This window comes from Hippichthys cyanospilos, chromosome 11 (genome assembly GCF_059441005.1).
Source record: "Hippichthys cyanospilos isolate Australia breed blue-spotted pipefish chromosome 11, RoL_Hcya_1.0, whole genome shotgun sequence".
NCBI classification, from domain to species: domain Eukaryota; kingdom Metazoa; phylum Chordata; class Actinopteri; order Syngnathiformes; family Syngnathidae; genus Hippichthys; species Hippichthys cyanospilos.
This window is the reverse complement of record NC_142379.1, coordinates 15,959,693-15,976,997: the sequence shown is the minus strand read 5'-3', so window position 1 is coordinate 15,976,997 and position 17,305 is coordinate 15,959,693. Positions and strand designations below refer to the sequence as shown.

Below are 17,305 nucleotides of genomic sequence, written 5' to 3'. Positions count from 1 at the left end.
TCCAAAGAGAAAATTTACAATAGTCCGTGTTGCCATATTAGCAACTTCTCTGACCCATCGAGCAAATATTTTTCAAAAAAAGTGACCAAGTGTGATCCCCATTGAGCAACCTGACGCCCCACAGTATGCACTTTTGTATTTATTTGCTGAGGTCCCCTTCATTCACCTGTACAAGCCTTCATGAGAAAAATGTGTAAAAGAATTTAAAGGGTGTGTGGTGTTACTTTTGAACAACAGACATATGCACCATGTCAGCCATGTAGCTTTTAGGCTAATTTTATGATGGCTAACTTCTTGACACTGATTTGGTGCATTATCCTGATATTTTAAACATTAACAATTAACTATATTAGCCATGTGACAGAATTTTCACAAAATGAAAATGTCAAAATGCAAAATGTGTTTATAAAGGCCACGTCAACCTGAGTACAACGCAAAAAGAATTTTGAGAACTGCATAAAGTCTTCTGGATAAATTGAGCCAGCTTTTTTTCCCCAGGAATGTTTCAATGTGATATTTGCCTTTGGAAAATCAGGTCAAAAAACACCTTCAAAATAGAGTAAAACCATTACCATTATTTTCTTTCCCGTCTCTGATTGGCTCACAAGATTCAGTTAAACATTTGAGCTATCTACCAATTTTTCAGGCAGGTCAAAAATTCTAAACTGTCAACAGGTCATAATTAGCATCATGTTGAAAATGCTGACATTTGCCCTAAAAATGCAACTTAAATAGCTCCGAATGGAAGATTATTTGTGAGGAAAGCAGTGTGGTCACCAAAATAGGCAATAAGGATTTATTTATTTTGGATAATTTATTTGGTAATGGGGTATTTTTTTAATTGTTTAAGTTCTCATTCCATAGTTTTTAGAAAATTCTACTGAGATGAAAACCGCTCGTTTTACTGACTTAAATAGTGGTTGTGCACATGCATAACAAAATAACATGTTTGAATGAATGTTGTCGCAACATAATGAGCCTCTCCTTTCAAACGCCTTTTTTATTAATCTTCACCGAATCAGCAAACAGATACGAAGAGCATTTGAAATATTCTCTAAGAAAAAAGAGGCAGGAACTGGAACCAAACGAAATCCCACAGAAAATGGGGATTGTTTTGATACGCTTACATTTTTGAGAACGCAAGGAAATCCCCGTTAGATTGCATTTACTAAATCATTTCCCCGTCTTCATTTTTTATCAGTCTGTCAACTGTACTGAGAGGACAAACTTTCAGTCTTGAAGAACATTCATTCTCGAGGTGTGCTCTGACGTGTTTTAGTTGTCACCTCATAAGAAAAAACCCAGAAGAGGAGGACACGTTGGGCGTGATGGGAGAAGTGATTTACCAATTCCCGATGAGCCAAGGAAGAGGAAAACCAGCGGGTGCTCTTCGTCGTACCAACCATTCTCCTTCCTTCTGATGGCTGCGGGGTGAGAGAGACGGACAATGACAGAAAAGGAGGCTATTATCGGAAACATTTGCATTTGTTGACTTTGCTTTTATACCCATTTGACCCGAGTTGACCCGACGGCGGCTGGTATCCCAGAAACTTTGATAAATAAAGGGGTGCTAGGGCACTGCTCCGATGCATTCAGGTACAAAGCCGGGGAGAGAGAAAAGATGAGAAAAGCTAGTGCAAGAGCAAGACGAGAGCCCTCCAGAAAGCTACCCACAATGCCTCTCCTTCCCCCACACAGTCAGTGGGGCCATTAGCTAGCAGTAATTGCGTTAGCCTCCCTGGCGCGGCCATGGCAAAATCAGTTTAGCATGGATCGCAGCCTCACACACACGTTTGCTTAAAGAGGAGTGCCTACCCAACCCTGCCATCACCCCAGCAACCGCACTTGCGAGTACACAAAGGCAGGATGATGAGCTGCACGGCGGCTAAGTCGAGAGGGAATCTGCCGCGCCGGTTTCCCACTCCGAATTTTAGGTTATGTGCGTCATATAACTTTGGTTTGCGGGTATGGCTAGCAGACTTCAATGTGAACGTACAAGAGCGTGATGTGATGCGAGGGGCTTGAAACATTTCAGATTTCTGAAAAAAGGCATCCGAGTGATTACATTCGCCATCGGACTTTCTCGAGAAATTCACTCTCACAGCAAGACACACATCTCTTTTGGCATATTTCTACGGGCAGGCCGATCGATAGATTCTTTATTCATGCTTTAAGGGAAATTAGGTCAGACTTTAAAATATGTGATATTGCGGCAACTATTGCGCTTCACAGCATGCATTGTGTCACTATACAACAAATATAGGTGAAAGAATTAACTGAAAAATGATCTATTTTATATCTAGTTTCACTAATTAAAATATATTTAAACCATTAATTGATTAACACTTGTGCTGTAATGAGAAATTCAGCTTCGTACAGTTCATTTCTTTTCTGCACTGTTAATTTGAAATAATGTCCAGTTTCTGAATCAAAGATGGAAATTACTTTTTTGTTCCATCTGATTGATTAAATATTTGACAATAATCAATTAAACGAATGGTTCATTTTCCCCTAAAACAATTAAAGTGCGCCATTTATGTCTGCAATGTGTTAAAAAAAAAAAAAAAAAAAAAAAAAAAAAAAAGACCAACCCATTATTTGGGCCAATTTGACACCACAACCCAATTTTTGAACAAGCCATTGTTGAGCAACCCAAATATTTTTAACGTATAGTCTGACATTTTTTCGGGACTTTACCTTTAATCACAGTATTAGTTAACGGGAGTAGAATTATATAGTAGGACGGAGAAAACAATCAGCCATCTGTAGTTTTCTTTTGTATGCTTATGACAAAAAAAGTTGGAGCAGTACAGCAATGGGAGTCATTCTTAACAGGAGCAGGACGAGATGGCAGTTTTCAGCGGGACAGTATGGGATTTAATTTTTTTATTTTTTTATCATGGCCCAGGAGGGAGCTACATCAACGCTCAGGCCAAATATCGGTTACGAATGAGCTTTAGAATTTGAATCTCTCTGGGATTATGGTTGTTGGTACAAAGGTTCGCTAGGCCACCCACGGGCCAATAACATGCACTACCACACCTGCTTGCTGATGAAATGCCGCCTCCACGATTGAAAATTCAATCAATGCTTTCACTGTCTTAATGGTCGCTTGAGCGTTGCACACTGTTTCTTCAAGAGGATAATTGTGGCTGTGGGCTGTGTTGGTAACAACAGTCACAACCAACCTACATGAGACAAAGTTGGCACTATTTGCGATTGGCATTATTGCTCGTTACAAGAGCTGCTCCACATTGCATTCACAGAGGCGCAGCCCACACTGACCAAGTGCGTACAGCCCGCTTGTTACTCATGCCTGCTCTTGAGTCTTACACAAGGATTGCCTAAAACCACACCTGATGGAGCCTTTCATTGAGAGTGTATCTACTCCAACCTACACAAATACTTGACTAAAATTACATTATGAAACGCTTCCTGGTCAATTATTTGAGCCGCTGCAGTGAAGCAGTGGCGCTTACTTCCTGCACGAGTGCTAAAGTACTACAGCCAAGAATAGCTGCTCATTGTCAAGAAGTGATACTTGGCAGAAGTGGAAAGATGATGATGATGATGATGATGATGGAGGCAAAGATGGAGAGATGCAGGGAAGAACACAGATAATGGGAGGAGAAGGGGGGGGGGGGGCGCAGAGAGATAATGAGGCCTGATGGAGATAAGCAGACAGAGAACGAGGCCGAGAAGCCAACGAGCGTGTCAGAGATGGACGCTGAGATGAAACGTGACAAGCTCCGTCTGTGTTATCAATGGCTGCGTGAATGACAGCGTAACCTTCTGTGTGTGTTTTAGCTGATTGAGAGCGACTTTGACAGAAGGACGCATTGACATTTCTCTGAGGAGCCTGACAAGAACACAGAACAAATGAGCTCTCTCGCTCACACACAGACACACACACACACACAGACGTGTGTATTGGGCAGGTCTGGTCGGCTCTAACATGATTATAGCGGGATGATTCTCTTCAATAACTCTTAGCCCTGAGAGCTAAACCTGGATCAATTTAACCTCCTTCCTGTGTGTTTGTGTATTTGTACTTTGGAGTGTGTGTGTGTTGCTGCAGGCCTGCTGTGTGATAGGAAGTATTAGGCCATCCACTAAAGTTTCCTTTGCCAGACATTAGAGTTGAAGTGATAAGTCGATGCATCACTTTATAGAGTAAATCAACAGCTTTGCTCTTTTAAAGGGGTAGTCATCAAAAAAATTCAATTGCAATACGGTAACTAATCCAAACAAGGGATTCTGATTAATATTATGATTGTGGGAAATTACTGAAAAAAATTATAAATAAATAAAATCCTCCTAATTGAAGCAATCTCAAGGGGCGGCCATTTTGCCACTTCCTGCCCGGGGTTTGGATAACAACATGACTCAGCGTGCGAGCATCACATAATCAAACTATGAAAACATGTGTGCCATGATTGGTCGTTACCTTAGCCTTGAGCAACTGTGATGTCATTTAAGTTGACAGCAAGAGGCAAAATAGTCACCTCCTGAGAGGGATAAAAACACATTTTAATGCTTGTTTCATATTCCACAAATGCATTATTAGTGTAACGGAATCAGAATGCCGTGTGGGGTGCATAAAACATTATTGTAAAGAAAATTCTTGGGATGGCTTCCTCTAACTTTTGTCAAAGTTTAACATTTAGCTCTTGGCATATCATATCGTTAATAAAGCTGTCCTTCCCTAACGCAGTATTTTCAAACAGAACTACATCAGCAGACCCACAGCCAATCCCACTCGACATCCTCCAAAAGTACTCGATAAGGTTGATATCGTGGCAATCTGGTTACTATGTGGTCATCAACAATTAGCCTTCATTGGTTTGATTTTTTTTAACATCTTGCATTTCTGACTTAAGTTGTCCCAATTTAAAGTGATCTGAACCGATTACATACTTTTCAATACCAGATATTAAATTCAATCTGCTCACCTTTTGGGTTTTTACATCACCAAGCTACAAACAGCTTCTACTTGTTCATACTGTACATACAAAACAGTCTATATGTAGCATAGTATATAGTATAGATGCTAAGGTATAGCAAGTGCATGTGTAATTTGTTCTCATTTCAGTATTTTGTTCTGCACCTCTGATACAGAATGTCATAAAAAATGTTTACTTAGTTTAAAAGGTTTTAGAGCATCAAGACAACAGCATCAATTAAGATGGCGGCTCTTGTTTTCAGTGTATTTAATTTGGAACCCAACCAACCTTTAACATTAGATACATGTGCAAAATCCATATGATACAATGTTAAGAGCAGTGTCAACAATGCTGCCTTTACAAAAATAATTATTTATATTAATTGACGTTGTTAGATGTATTCTTCAAACAACTGGCTTATTATTGTGATTTTTAACTGCAGAAAAAAATCAAACAGCAAAATCAAGCTTGTTTAATGGTTCCAAACAAGGTTCAGCTCAGCTCTAATAAAGATATTGTATTTATATATGCACGAGCGATAATATGCTCTTGCTGATGGATGATCCTTGACTTTCATTTCAGTGTCTTTCTCCCTCTTCTGTGTATGTGTGCAGTTGTGTGTGTGTGTGTGTCTTGTGACTTTTAATACATCTCTGGGATCAATAAACTGTTCCCTTATCAATGTGGCCATGTCTTGTATGGCTTTCAGGACAATTTGCCATGATAACAGTATCCATTTATCACCTTTCCAAAGAGCCATGATTCACTCTAGCTGCACAAAGCAAAGCTTGAACTATACAGCATGATATAATTCGTATCATTTGTTTTTCACACACTCGAAGTCAAGCAAGTTTTAGCAATGGTTAGCTCCCTTAACATTTGTCTTAATATTTGACAAAAAACAAAAGATAAAGACTGATTTTGTTCTCCGGTTGATAAAGCAAATACGATAATGAAGCTTTTGCTCCTTAACCTCATTAAAGTTAACTTTTTTGTTTTTAATTCCTCCATTGGGAGATGTTTGATTAGCTTGCAAAATCTAACACGAAAGCATTTCAACATCATAAAAATAACACATAGCCTTGCTTGTGGACCCACACAGGCGTGCGCGCAAACACACAAGCAAACACACCCACACCCACACCCACACCCACACACACACACACACACACACACACACACACACACACACACACACACACACACACACAGGCAGGCACACACGGATCAATACCAGGCCTCTCTGGATGCCCGGTGTAATATCAGCTCTTTACTGTCTGCTGTGTTATTGTGCTCTAACTCATCCTCCTTCCTCTTTGCACTAATCACTGCCTCCACTGTCAAATGTTCCCATAGTCCATAAAAGCATCCCTGGATGAGGTTTGCGAGGAAGAACTTCACTGGAACCTGAGCTCAATCAACACCAACCAATCAGCATTAAAAACCTTTGGGATGAACAAGAAGCGCTTGTGAGCCAGCCCCTCTAAGATAACCATCTCCTACTGACATAGTCCAAAACCTTGTAGCACAATGTCAGAATTCTTTTGTCCATAGAACGGAATTTGATTTTGCTCACTGCCTATTGAGCCAAGATCCTACAGTGTCTAAGAACAATGATTCTGTAGGTAAGATGGAGGCCACGAAGTAACTGTAGAAAAAGGCAGAAGGGGAACTGAGAAGGAGAGGGTGTGATGGAGATGGAGGACTGAGGAGAGAAAGCCAAATGGGGGAGGATGAGGCAGTCTGTAGTATGTCTCCTCTCTCTGTAATCGTGTTAACTGGCGGCTCCGAGCCTGGCCTCCTTCAGCTGTCTCGCACACACACACATACACACAGCACCTGTGTACTACGCTGGACAGACAGCACATTCATCACAATTAACCAATTACAGCGTCCACCAGTCTGTCTGAACCCGCCTCCTCTTTGAGGACAGCCAGGCAGGGAAGAAGAGTGTGAGGGAACCAAACAAAGAAAACAAACAGTGCCTGGGAGCAAGTGTTTGTGAAGTGTTAAGCTACATTTGATGCCCTATCGTAACTCGTGACATGCGCACGCCTACCCGTACGTCGTTACCTGAAGCCACGGTATTGATAGCTCCTTCCTGTCCTATGATGTGCTCCTTCAGCCTCCTCTCCAGGGGGAACCGCCTCCTCTCCTCCGCCTCCCGCCGAGCTTGCGCCTCCTGGAACTAGACGAAAGAACGGAAGCAGTTGAGTTGGTTTGATTTTTCCTTTTTCAAGATTTCCCTAGTCACTTTCTAGGATGAGACCTGTTCTACACTGCACAATTTGCTCAGTCTTATGAGATGAACGCAAGCATCATCCAGTCTATCCACGTCATGTTCATGCCGTGTGATGGAACAAGCATTTAGTATTGGCAACGATGGACTAAATACCAGGTTTTAAATACAATGTCACTCCAACATGGGGGCACATTTGAAGTAGTGTTTGTTAGGTGAGAATAGGAAAATGTGGTCACGTTTGTGGCTAGGCAAAAGGGACCAATCTGGGATGAAATTGTTAAGCTACTTATAAAATGACAGTTTTAATAATTTACCAGCTTTACATATTTATTCAAGCAAAATAAAAACAGGGCGGTCAATGATTAAGCATTCTTTCTTGACATTCATTTACGTTTTACAAAGAGTTGAAAAAATACTGTACCTTAGTTAACTCTGTTCTATTCACTTCCTGTGCAGCTGAAGTACTAACTTTGCAATTGTTAAGCTACTTATAAAATGATAGTTGTAATAATTTACCAACTTTACATATTTATTCAAGCAAAATAAAAACAGGGCGGTCAATGAATAAGCATTATCTCTGGGCATTAATTTACCTTTTACAAAGAGTTGAAAAAATACTGTACCTTAGTTACCTCTGCTCTATTCACTTCCTGTGCAGCTGAAGTACTAACTTTGCAACAGAACTTAAAAGAACTTCACTGGCACAAAGATGGGTGTTGTTCATATAGGTTTACTCGAAAACGTTGCTCATTGCATTCTTGTACAGCCAAGTTCAATCAGCCAAGGAAACAGCCAAGTTTGCGTTGCCACCTCAGAGCAAAACCCCTTGCTCAGGTTACCTTTATAGGGCCGCGAAAACACCGAGTGATATACGTCATTCAAATTCATTAAATTATTTGCTGATACCTGCAGGAACTGTTACATTGCACAAACCCCCATGGGTACACGTTTCCCCATTTGGGAACAACTGATGTGTAGCATAGCTTCTCCACATTTTACCTATTGAACATGTTTTAACCCCAGTTAACCTTTACCAGCTTTCACATCTCTGGTTCTCCACAGCAGCTGCCACTCATGTAGGACCTCCTGATGAGTGTTTGTGTGCGTCACTGTTTATTGTGTATGTGTCAGTGTGACGCATGTCAATAAAACAGATGAACTGTTCAGGAAACAGACATCTGTACATATTCAATGCAATGTTGTTCTAATTGCCGGCACATTCTGCTCAGCTGCACTAAATAGCATGCGTGTGTGTGTGGGTGTGTGTGTGTACCTTGCCCTCCCACTCCTGAAGAAGTGTGCTCACTTCTCCTTCTTTGGCATAAGCTCGTGCAGTGTGTCCCAAACCATTGGTCTGAAGAGGGTTTGCACCTGTATGAAAGCACACACAGAAATCAAGTTGTCAGTTTTACAGGCATTTAAATGCATCAATCCATAGTCCGCCACCACCTAAGCAGCAGGTTCAAAATGTTGATAAAGTCAGCGAAAGGATCACATAGGTTCAGAGGTCACAGAGGCTAACTGCAGTGAAGCAGGCGGGCCGTGCAATAACCCAATGGGGGGGTTTCGTATTTGCAACGTGTGCCAATGACACACTGTCCCCTACAGCCAAACACAATCTGAACACCGCGGGTTGTTGCAGCTTGGGGGTCCACCGTCCACCCTCGCACAAAGCGAACAAATGTGCACACATGGGCAAAGGTCATGTGGAGGAAGAGTGCAAGTAAAGTAGCTTGACGGAAGTGAAGAGAGACGAAGAGTATCAATGGCAGTCAAAGGTGATGACACAGTGTGCGCCAGTGTCAGTGAGGATGGTTAGCGGTGCCTTCTGCCCTCACTGTGGCCCACTACCCACCCGCTTGCTCGTGCCCCAACATAATGGAAACATCAGCCCCTACAATTTGAGATACAGTAGTAAATCACTGCAGAATTAGGAAAGCTATCAATTGACCCTATTGCTGCTGAAATTCGTGCTCTCATTTAATCGTTGGTTCATCTCAAATGTAATTTCAAGAAAACAATCCAAAAACATGACATTATTTCAATCTGGCGATTGTTTGAAAATGTGCAAACGTAAATTACCAGTAATTATGAGTCGGTCAATGGTTTGGTCTGTAATGTTGAAAAGTAGGCAGAAAAGTTCATCATTGTTTTCCATTGTAAAAAGCATATCCTTTATCTTGATTCAAGCAGATAATCCCACTTTCATTGGGGGGGTTAAACAAATTGGATATTTACTACAATTGAGAAGCTTAAATTCTCAGCATTTGGACAATTTGAAATAAAAAAAAAGGTGTCTAAATAACTAATTATGATCAAAAATCATTATCCATGAATTTCATTATCGATTGGTTGTTGATTAATCATTGCATCTCTACATTGTGGAAAAGTGTTACTAGCTTTGTTGCATGCCTATTCTGTCATTGTATATATAGGATATAGAAGCAGCATCCCAAATCGTTTTGATCAAAACCTGGATGAAGTTTATTTAAATGATTTTACACTTTGGAATCAATAGAATTGTCTCCCCTAACTAACAAAATGATGGAAATGGACAATTTCCACTGTAATTAACAGTTTGGCCCTGGCAGTCTGACCTATATAGAGGGATATTCTGTTAATAATATTTAAAGATTAATAGAAGAGTCTGATTTAAAAAAGCTTCAGTTGTTTATTGAAAAAAACAACAAGAGATTGTTTCAAATTGAGTGGAAAAATATTAAAGAAATCAGTTACTAATTTGACCCACAAAATGTTAAAACATAAAAAGGGCAAAAATTAAGAATTTCTTTACAAGGTCAAAGTACGGGAAATGTTTGTAAATGGTGTTGAAATGAAAATGATCTAATTTATGTCAATTAATCGTTGTAGCCCAATTTAAAAAACAAAAAAATGTTCACTGAGAAAGCAATGTCCCTGTTATGTTCAAGTAGAACTTGTGAGAAAATCTTAAATGTTAACCAATTCAAAACCAAAAAAAAAAGCTCAGCGGGTCATTTACCAATGTGGAAACTTTACTTGTATTCCGAAAGGCTGGACAACCGAAACTTTGTGAGAACATTATTATTTAAAATAAAACATATATTTCCATGACATAGCAGACTATATACTACCTGGATGATATGCATAGGAGGAAGTTTGTAATTACTTATAAAACACAAGTGCACACGGGGCATCAGTGGGAATCAGATGAGTAAGCAACACTCAAACATCCTCAGTTGTATACGATCAATACAGATGGAGTGTGTTCCTGTTTGTCTGAGCAGCAACCACAGAGACTAATAATGACATCGATAAACCCTGAAAAATTGTGACCTGCTCATGAGGCTATTGATTCTAACAATAATATACCGGCACACCCCACTAAAAACATGAGGGAGGAAAGCAATAAGGTGGGTGCGCGGGCACACCAAAGCGCACACACATACACACAAAATAATAAATAGCATCATTTAGGGCTTTAATATCAGGCCAACCCTCTGGGCCATAGCACTTTATAACTGGATCAACACTAACGACACACACACACGCAACCACACCACAGCTGAACGCCCAAGCACACTCTCGCATACACAGGAACCCTTCATTAGGAGTGCTTTAGTTATGCCTATTAGGAGTGACCTCCCCTTTCCTATTTCCTCCGCCTTCTCTTTCACAGCAGCTGGCAGGAGAGAGCCCCTGCTGGTCTTTGTGCGTCTGCATGTGTGTGTGTGTCCTTGTGTCTGTATTGTGTGCGTTTCTGTGCATGTGTGCCCGTTCTGGCCTACCACCACCTACAGAGTCGTCCATAACGGAGTGCCCCCTGGCTGCGGGCCTGATGTGGAGCCTGGGGAAAAACTTGAGAGCCTCTGCAGGTAGCGAGAGGGACTAGTGGTCTGCAGAGGGACCCAAGGGTGAAGCCAGGAGACTGTGATGGATGGACATATGAGTGCAGGGCTGACTGAGGCCAAAAGAGCAAACCCAAGGCTACTATGGTAGAATGGACTCACACTAACACAGGGGAAATAACAAGGGATGGGACACACAAAGTCTACATACAGTACATGGCTCACATGACAAAATGTCCTAAAGCTGTGTCTCACAAGTTTTTTTGTGTGTTGATGTGAGATACTGCAGAGGGAATTGATGAAAAACATGTTTAAAGTCCCTGGAAAGTGAAAACACAACCGCAGCTATCAAGTATTTTTTGGTATTCGGATAGCCCACAACTGACTATCAAGTATTGAGAGAGATAAAGTGAGAGAGTAAATGCTGCCGGGAGGACAATCAAAAGCGTAGCGAGGAATTTGTGTCCACATATTATTTGGTAAACTAAGGTTGACTTCCTCACAGCACTTCTACCAGTGTGTTTTACTCTCATGCAAAGCATTAATAATTGTTGTTGCAATTAGCTTCAGATTTTTTTCTGACATGGACACGAAGTCGGTACCTGGTGCAAGAAATAAAAATGCCTCCAGCATTTTTTTTTTTTAAACCAAGGTACTCAAATTACTCAAGGACTCGTTTAGATCGAACACAAGGACTATTAATCCTGTCATTTGAATCTTTAAAACTATATAAAAATGACCAATTAAAATGAGACTTCAAACCACAAATGTGTGGTTGTTTGTATATATCGTATATTCCTCTGAGACACAGTCTATTAATCTGTGTCCGCAAGTGTTGACATTGGTTTTTTTGTCTATATCTTCTGATTCATTTGGGCTTCCCTACTAAGATCTACTGTGCTCACTCAAGGACATTCAGGTCTATCCAATGGTGCCTTGTGCTTTGGGTGGGATGCAATTAACTTTGCAGTCTTGCTGGAACAAAATGGACAGAACATTGGACACACATTAATAGGCTGGATCTCAGGAGGAAATATTGCGATTTAAGATAACTCTATTTATGATTGCATATATACTTGTTGGAAGACAGCAAAGCGCAAAATCGCCGATACACAGAAGATTCCCAACAGCCATCTTCTTCCACGACAACTATACCACTTTTCTGTGGCTCAGCTAAAAAAAGAAAAAAAAATAAGAGAATGAAGAAAGGGGAGCCTCAAAACCCAGTTCCGGGTCACATTTTTTTTTTTTTCCCAATGAAGCATGCCTTTTTGTGTGGCAAGAAGCTGCTACCCTTTTAGTTGCTTTCGGCCTTGTGGCTCAAACTGTGGTCACCTGAAGGAGCTCCACGCTAAAAATGTTTCACTTTTTTTCTGACCATAAGTGGATGTATTTAAGTGTACTTCTCATTATCTGTAGCCTACATGTTTTTTTGGAACTATCATGTGGTAAATCTATGTAGAAAAACCCCCCCACTTTACTGGGTAATAAAAAAAGAAACGCAAGATGGACAGTGTGTTGTTTGGCCACAACAATGTCCGGATCATCACTGGTCATGATAGCAGGGCCAGCCATGCAATGATGGGTACAACAGAGAACAATCATATTCAACTTTAATCCAATTGTTGTCCACAACAAATGTTTCAGTTTAGCGAAAGTTCTTACTTTTTTAATTCAAAAATGTATCCGTAGGAATGCATCTGATTGAGTTACAGTACACAGGGTGATTTGTTTAAGTGTGCTCACAGGGGCAGAGGTGAGATGGAACAGGCAGCTTTGAATGCACCATCCATCATGAATATAAACAAGATATTAATACTTGTGATAGGGTGTAGGGAAAGTGTAGTACGTATTGTCATTTAACAAGAAAGTATTAAAGCCAGGAAAAAGCAGATAGCATGAAGCAAAAATACCAACAAAATACTGTCAAATGTATATATAAATAAATGCATGTTTAAATCACTAAAACAGCAGAGTGGGTGCACAAAGACATTTTGCTCCTGCACAAACCCACACAGACAAGAAAAAAAAAAAAAACTTCCACACTTCCTGTGAGTGTGGTGTTACCCCAAGGGCATGTTCTGTGTGGAGGTCACAGTTCAACTAGGCCTGGCTTGTTTAAGAGCTGCTCGCCTGGAAACTGAGGGGGGATATTCTGCCTCCGGGGTCTATGAATGTTGCGAGTGTGTGTGTGTATGTGTGTGCGTGTGTCAACGACAGGTGCGAGTGTGGCGGGGGTGAAAAAGCATGCAGTTGGAACAAGTGATCAATTTCAAATATGCTTTGTAATATTTTGTAATCTCAGATGGCAAAAATTTACCCTCTAAAGCCAAATGAGGCTAAACAACTGATATGTGGAAACTGCCTCCAAAGCTGCACCAAAAAATTGTCACTTAAAACTCGGGGAGCACTGAAATGAAAACTGTGTGTGATCTTTAGGATGTGATCTGTTTTTTTTTTTGGTTTTGCCTGTTATGTCACTGTATCATAGTCAAAGCCCAAAGCTTTGAGGAAGTCAGCTAATCCTTCAAAATAAACTGTACCCAATGTACAAGTAATATATGACACAAACGGCATTATTACGCTTTTATTTTGAAGTTCTTCCCAGAAGCATAGTCAGTCAACGCTCAACAACTTTATAATTTTTTGTTGAGTTTCATTGTCATATGCATAGTATACTACACAATGAAATTCTTATTCTGTTCACTTCCCAGAGCAGACTACATTCCACAATCGAGCAAATAATAAAGTAGGCAATAAAACAGGGAAAAAAAAAAAATCAATTGAAGCTTTTTTTTTTTTTTTTAAGTGCAGTGACATGCAAGCTACCGAAATACCTAGGCAGGCAACTGGTAGACCATGGGCGACGCACTGAGCACCCCTGATTTAATCATTTGAAGTTATTAACTCATTTAATCCCAAAGACATATTTCTACATCTTTTCAAAGTCCAAGCATTCATTCCCAGGTATTCATTTATCCATCCATCCATCATCATAAATGCTTATCCTCACAAAGATCATTTTTTACTCCAAAATTTTCCAGATAAAAGCATTGAAAGTGATCATATTTCATGCAATGACAGACTTTTTCAGAATTTTTTTCTGAGTCTGACTTTGCGCTACATATGTAGTTAATGTTGCTGCTTACGCTGAAGACTTGTGGCGTATCATACAATGACGGCTGAATTGAGTAGCAATTTCCTCACATCCCTAATCAGGGACTGAATAATTTTTTTGAAGGCGGTGTGTTGATGTTGGTGGAGATCTGATGTGATTATTTGTTGTGTTTAGACATGGCCCGATTACTGGATAGGCAATATATTGCAGTTTTAAAAGTCACGGTTATTTATTATAACTGTCCAAATCTGTCAAAATTGGTCTTTTTTTTCCCATGTTGTCTGCCGACGGGCAATGGCAGTGAGGTCTCAATGTGTATCATATGTGATTCTTCTGCTGCACCAGCCAATCACATTGTCCCTTTCCTGCCTTGTGGGCTTTAATGTCAATATAATTTTGCTGCTGCAGCTAAATTCTGCAGCTAACAAGTTATCATATTGTGAGTAAGGTGCCTGGAGGGAGAACAAGGGAGTGGAGGACGAGGTGCGCATGCGCTGCGGCAGAAAAGAAGTTGTTGAGACAGAAGGGGGAGTTGTCGAGTGCTGTTTTAATATGGTAAAAGTGAAGGCTGATTGTCAACCCTGCCTCCCAGCTGCCTGTTTTGTCGGCTGCGGGCTCCGCTTTGAGTTCAAGGGCAAGTCCGGCCCTGGAAGGAGGACTTCCCCCATTTCTCCCATATACAGCTCGGGGATAGAATGGGAATGGATAACAATATGCTAGTTTCACTGAGCTTTTTTTGTGATATCGCTTGAGGTAGGACCTGAGCTGTCAAGCCTGCTCGAGTGTGGCAAAGCGTAAAAAGCGAACCAATAAAAAAAACGAAGTCGGCTTCCTGGGAAATTTTTGGCATACGTAAAAGCAGGTGAAATTGAGTGTAAGCTACGAACAAGAAGTGAGCGAGAGAAAGAGAGGAAAAAAAGAGGGACGGCGAGCGAACGTGTTTGTGTGAGCATATGCGTGTGTTAGGGGAAATAAACCAATAAACTATCATCACTCGATTGTAAATAGTCAGCAGTGCACATTAAAGGTTCACAAACATTGCCATAAACTACGATCAGGTAGTTCATTTCAAACCAATCAATTTTTTAAAAATATTGTCCTGTGGATTTAGAGTTATTTTTTATACTAAGTCCCCATATTTCAGATTGAATTGATGTGTTCATTCAGAAAGAATTCATATAGTGTATACACATTTACTGGTGAGTAAAACCCGTTATGCTCAGTGACGTTTTGTTTTAATTTTAATTACATATTTATTGTAATTGAGCATTGTAAAAGTCTGTTATTGTAACATCCTCTATTATACATTTTGTTTAAGGATAAAACAGTTTTTATCATGTAGAAAAATGGAATTCATCATAAAATGTTTTAAAATTCTATCTTTTAGAGCTGTAATTTTAATAGCGTGATAGCGAATTATTTTTGCTCAAGGTTATCATACCGTCAAATTTGCTCATTGTGTTTATTCTGAAGTTGGTGTTTGCAACAAGCCGTGACGTGATGTTATTACATCTTCCTTGGTATCGAATTACGTATATTTGTGCCACAATCGCGAGCGAGCAATGAAAGATTTTCAGCGAGTAAAAATAGACTTTGAGCAGAAATTTTTTTTTGAGAGAACAAAAATAGATTTTAGTAGCTATCGCTCACTCCGGTTGTGTCCCCTCTGCGCAGTCAGTTCTGCAAAGACGTTACGAATGTGCGAAAAAAGTAGCCAATCAGAGCTAGTAAAAGTACATTGACTGCTTGGTCTGCAATTAGATTGCATATTGTGTTCACCCGGAAAGAGCAAACGAGATTGCATCACATCGACTTGGGCGGGAGAAGGTGGACTTCTTTGGAAAGAATGTTAGTATTGATACTATTACTGTACTATCTCACTTTACTGAACGACCTTGTTAGTTGTTGTACTTTAATGATATAAGTCCACCTTCTTCTGCCCAAGTAGGGGTACCAGAATCTTGGAATCATGGTCATTCTTTCCACCTAAAATTCACGGTACGATGAAGGTAGCAGTATTAGGTGCAACACACATTTGAGCTATCAAAATAATAACCTCTGAAGTGTGACATACCAAATTCGAGCAACATTCGGACAGTGGACAGGTCATCAGCGAGCGTGGCGTAGTGAAGTGCCGAACAGCCGCGGAAACCAGCTCTGCTGCTGAGCCTGCTGCTGAACTCGTCCTCTCTGGACACCAGCACTGCAGGAAGGGGAAGAGAATTAAACGTTACCAGGAAATATTTGAATTTGAGAGATTTGCAAAACTACTCCTGGAGTCAAGAATACCTTTGATATGTTTGGTGACAAATTGATAGATGATTCCAAATAAAGGAAGACTGCGTGAGACTTAGCTAGCTGAAGCCGCTCAATTTATAATAACTCTCTCCAACTTGAAAAGTAATATTCATGCTCACAGATAAATCTCCACAGTGTGTGGTAATGACAGGGGCATCAGCAACTAGAAAATAGATTTTTCTGAATCAGACTTTGGAGGAGTTTTTCATTTTCGCACATTTTGGCCCACTTGTCCAAAGTGATCCCAAAAACGGAAGTTGTGTTTTGCGGTCTCCTCACTAACAACAGATACATATTGTTCTTTCCTTCGTTCTCTTTTCCATATGAGCACTCATCTTTGCTAATCAATCATCCTGCTTTATTTTTTCCACCTCCTTCCTCTCCTCCTTGGCATCCATCAGTTGCTTTCATCACTTGCGCACTCATCTTCCTCCCCCCCACCCACACCCTCTATCCCAATAACTTTGTCTCATCCATTTCCTAGCTTCCTCTCCCTCATCATTCCACCCAACTCCATCAATCCCTCCCTCTATCACTGCATCTTCTCCTTCATCTTTAACTTTGCTCCAGCCATTGCTGCTCCCCACCTTCTTCCCTCACTCCTGTCTCTCTGTTCCTTTCCTCCTCCTGCCCTTCATCAGTCTTTCTCTTCCTGCATCCCACTCTCAACAACAGTTCCTCTGCAGTGTGTGTGTGTGTGCGCACAAGAAAGGAAAAAAAGAGAGAGAGGGGCAGGGCGGGATAATCATCGCTAACCCAATAAAGCGTCGCACAGGCCCCCCTAGCCCATCCATCAGCGTGCATCTGGGAAACGCTTCCCCACGCTGTGCTGGCCCCACGTGGACTCAAACCTGACAGCCATATAAATGTCTGCAAT

General features: G+C 40.7%; 1 protein-coding gene across 2 annotated transcripts in view; it reads right to left on the bottom strand.

Annotated features, from left to right (window-relative positions):
- clpb (ClpB family mitochondrial disaggregase) overlaps positions 1–17,305 on the bottom strand; it is a 40,788-nt gene that overhangs the window by 7,326 nt on the left and 16,157 nt on the right. For both annotated transcript variants that reach the window (XM_088428167.1, XM_088428169.1), the window contains 4 exons: positions 16,205–16,333; positions 8,459–8,556; positions 7,017–7,131; positions 1,347–1,424 (listed from right to left, as the gene is read on the bottom strand). In XM_088428167.1, coding sequence (XP_088284293.1) covers positions 1,347–1,424; positions 7,017–7,131; positions 8,459–8,556; positions 16,205–16,333 — 420 coding nt within the window. The remainder of the gene's footprint in view (positions 1–1,346; positions 1,425–7,016; positions 7,132–8,458; positions 8,557–16,204; positions 16,334–17,305) is intronic.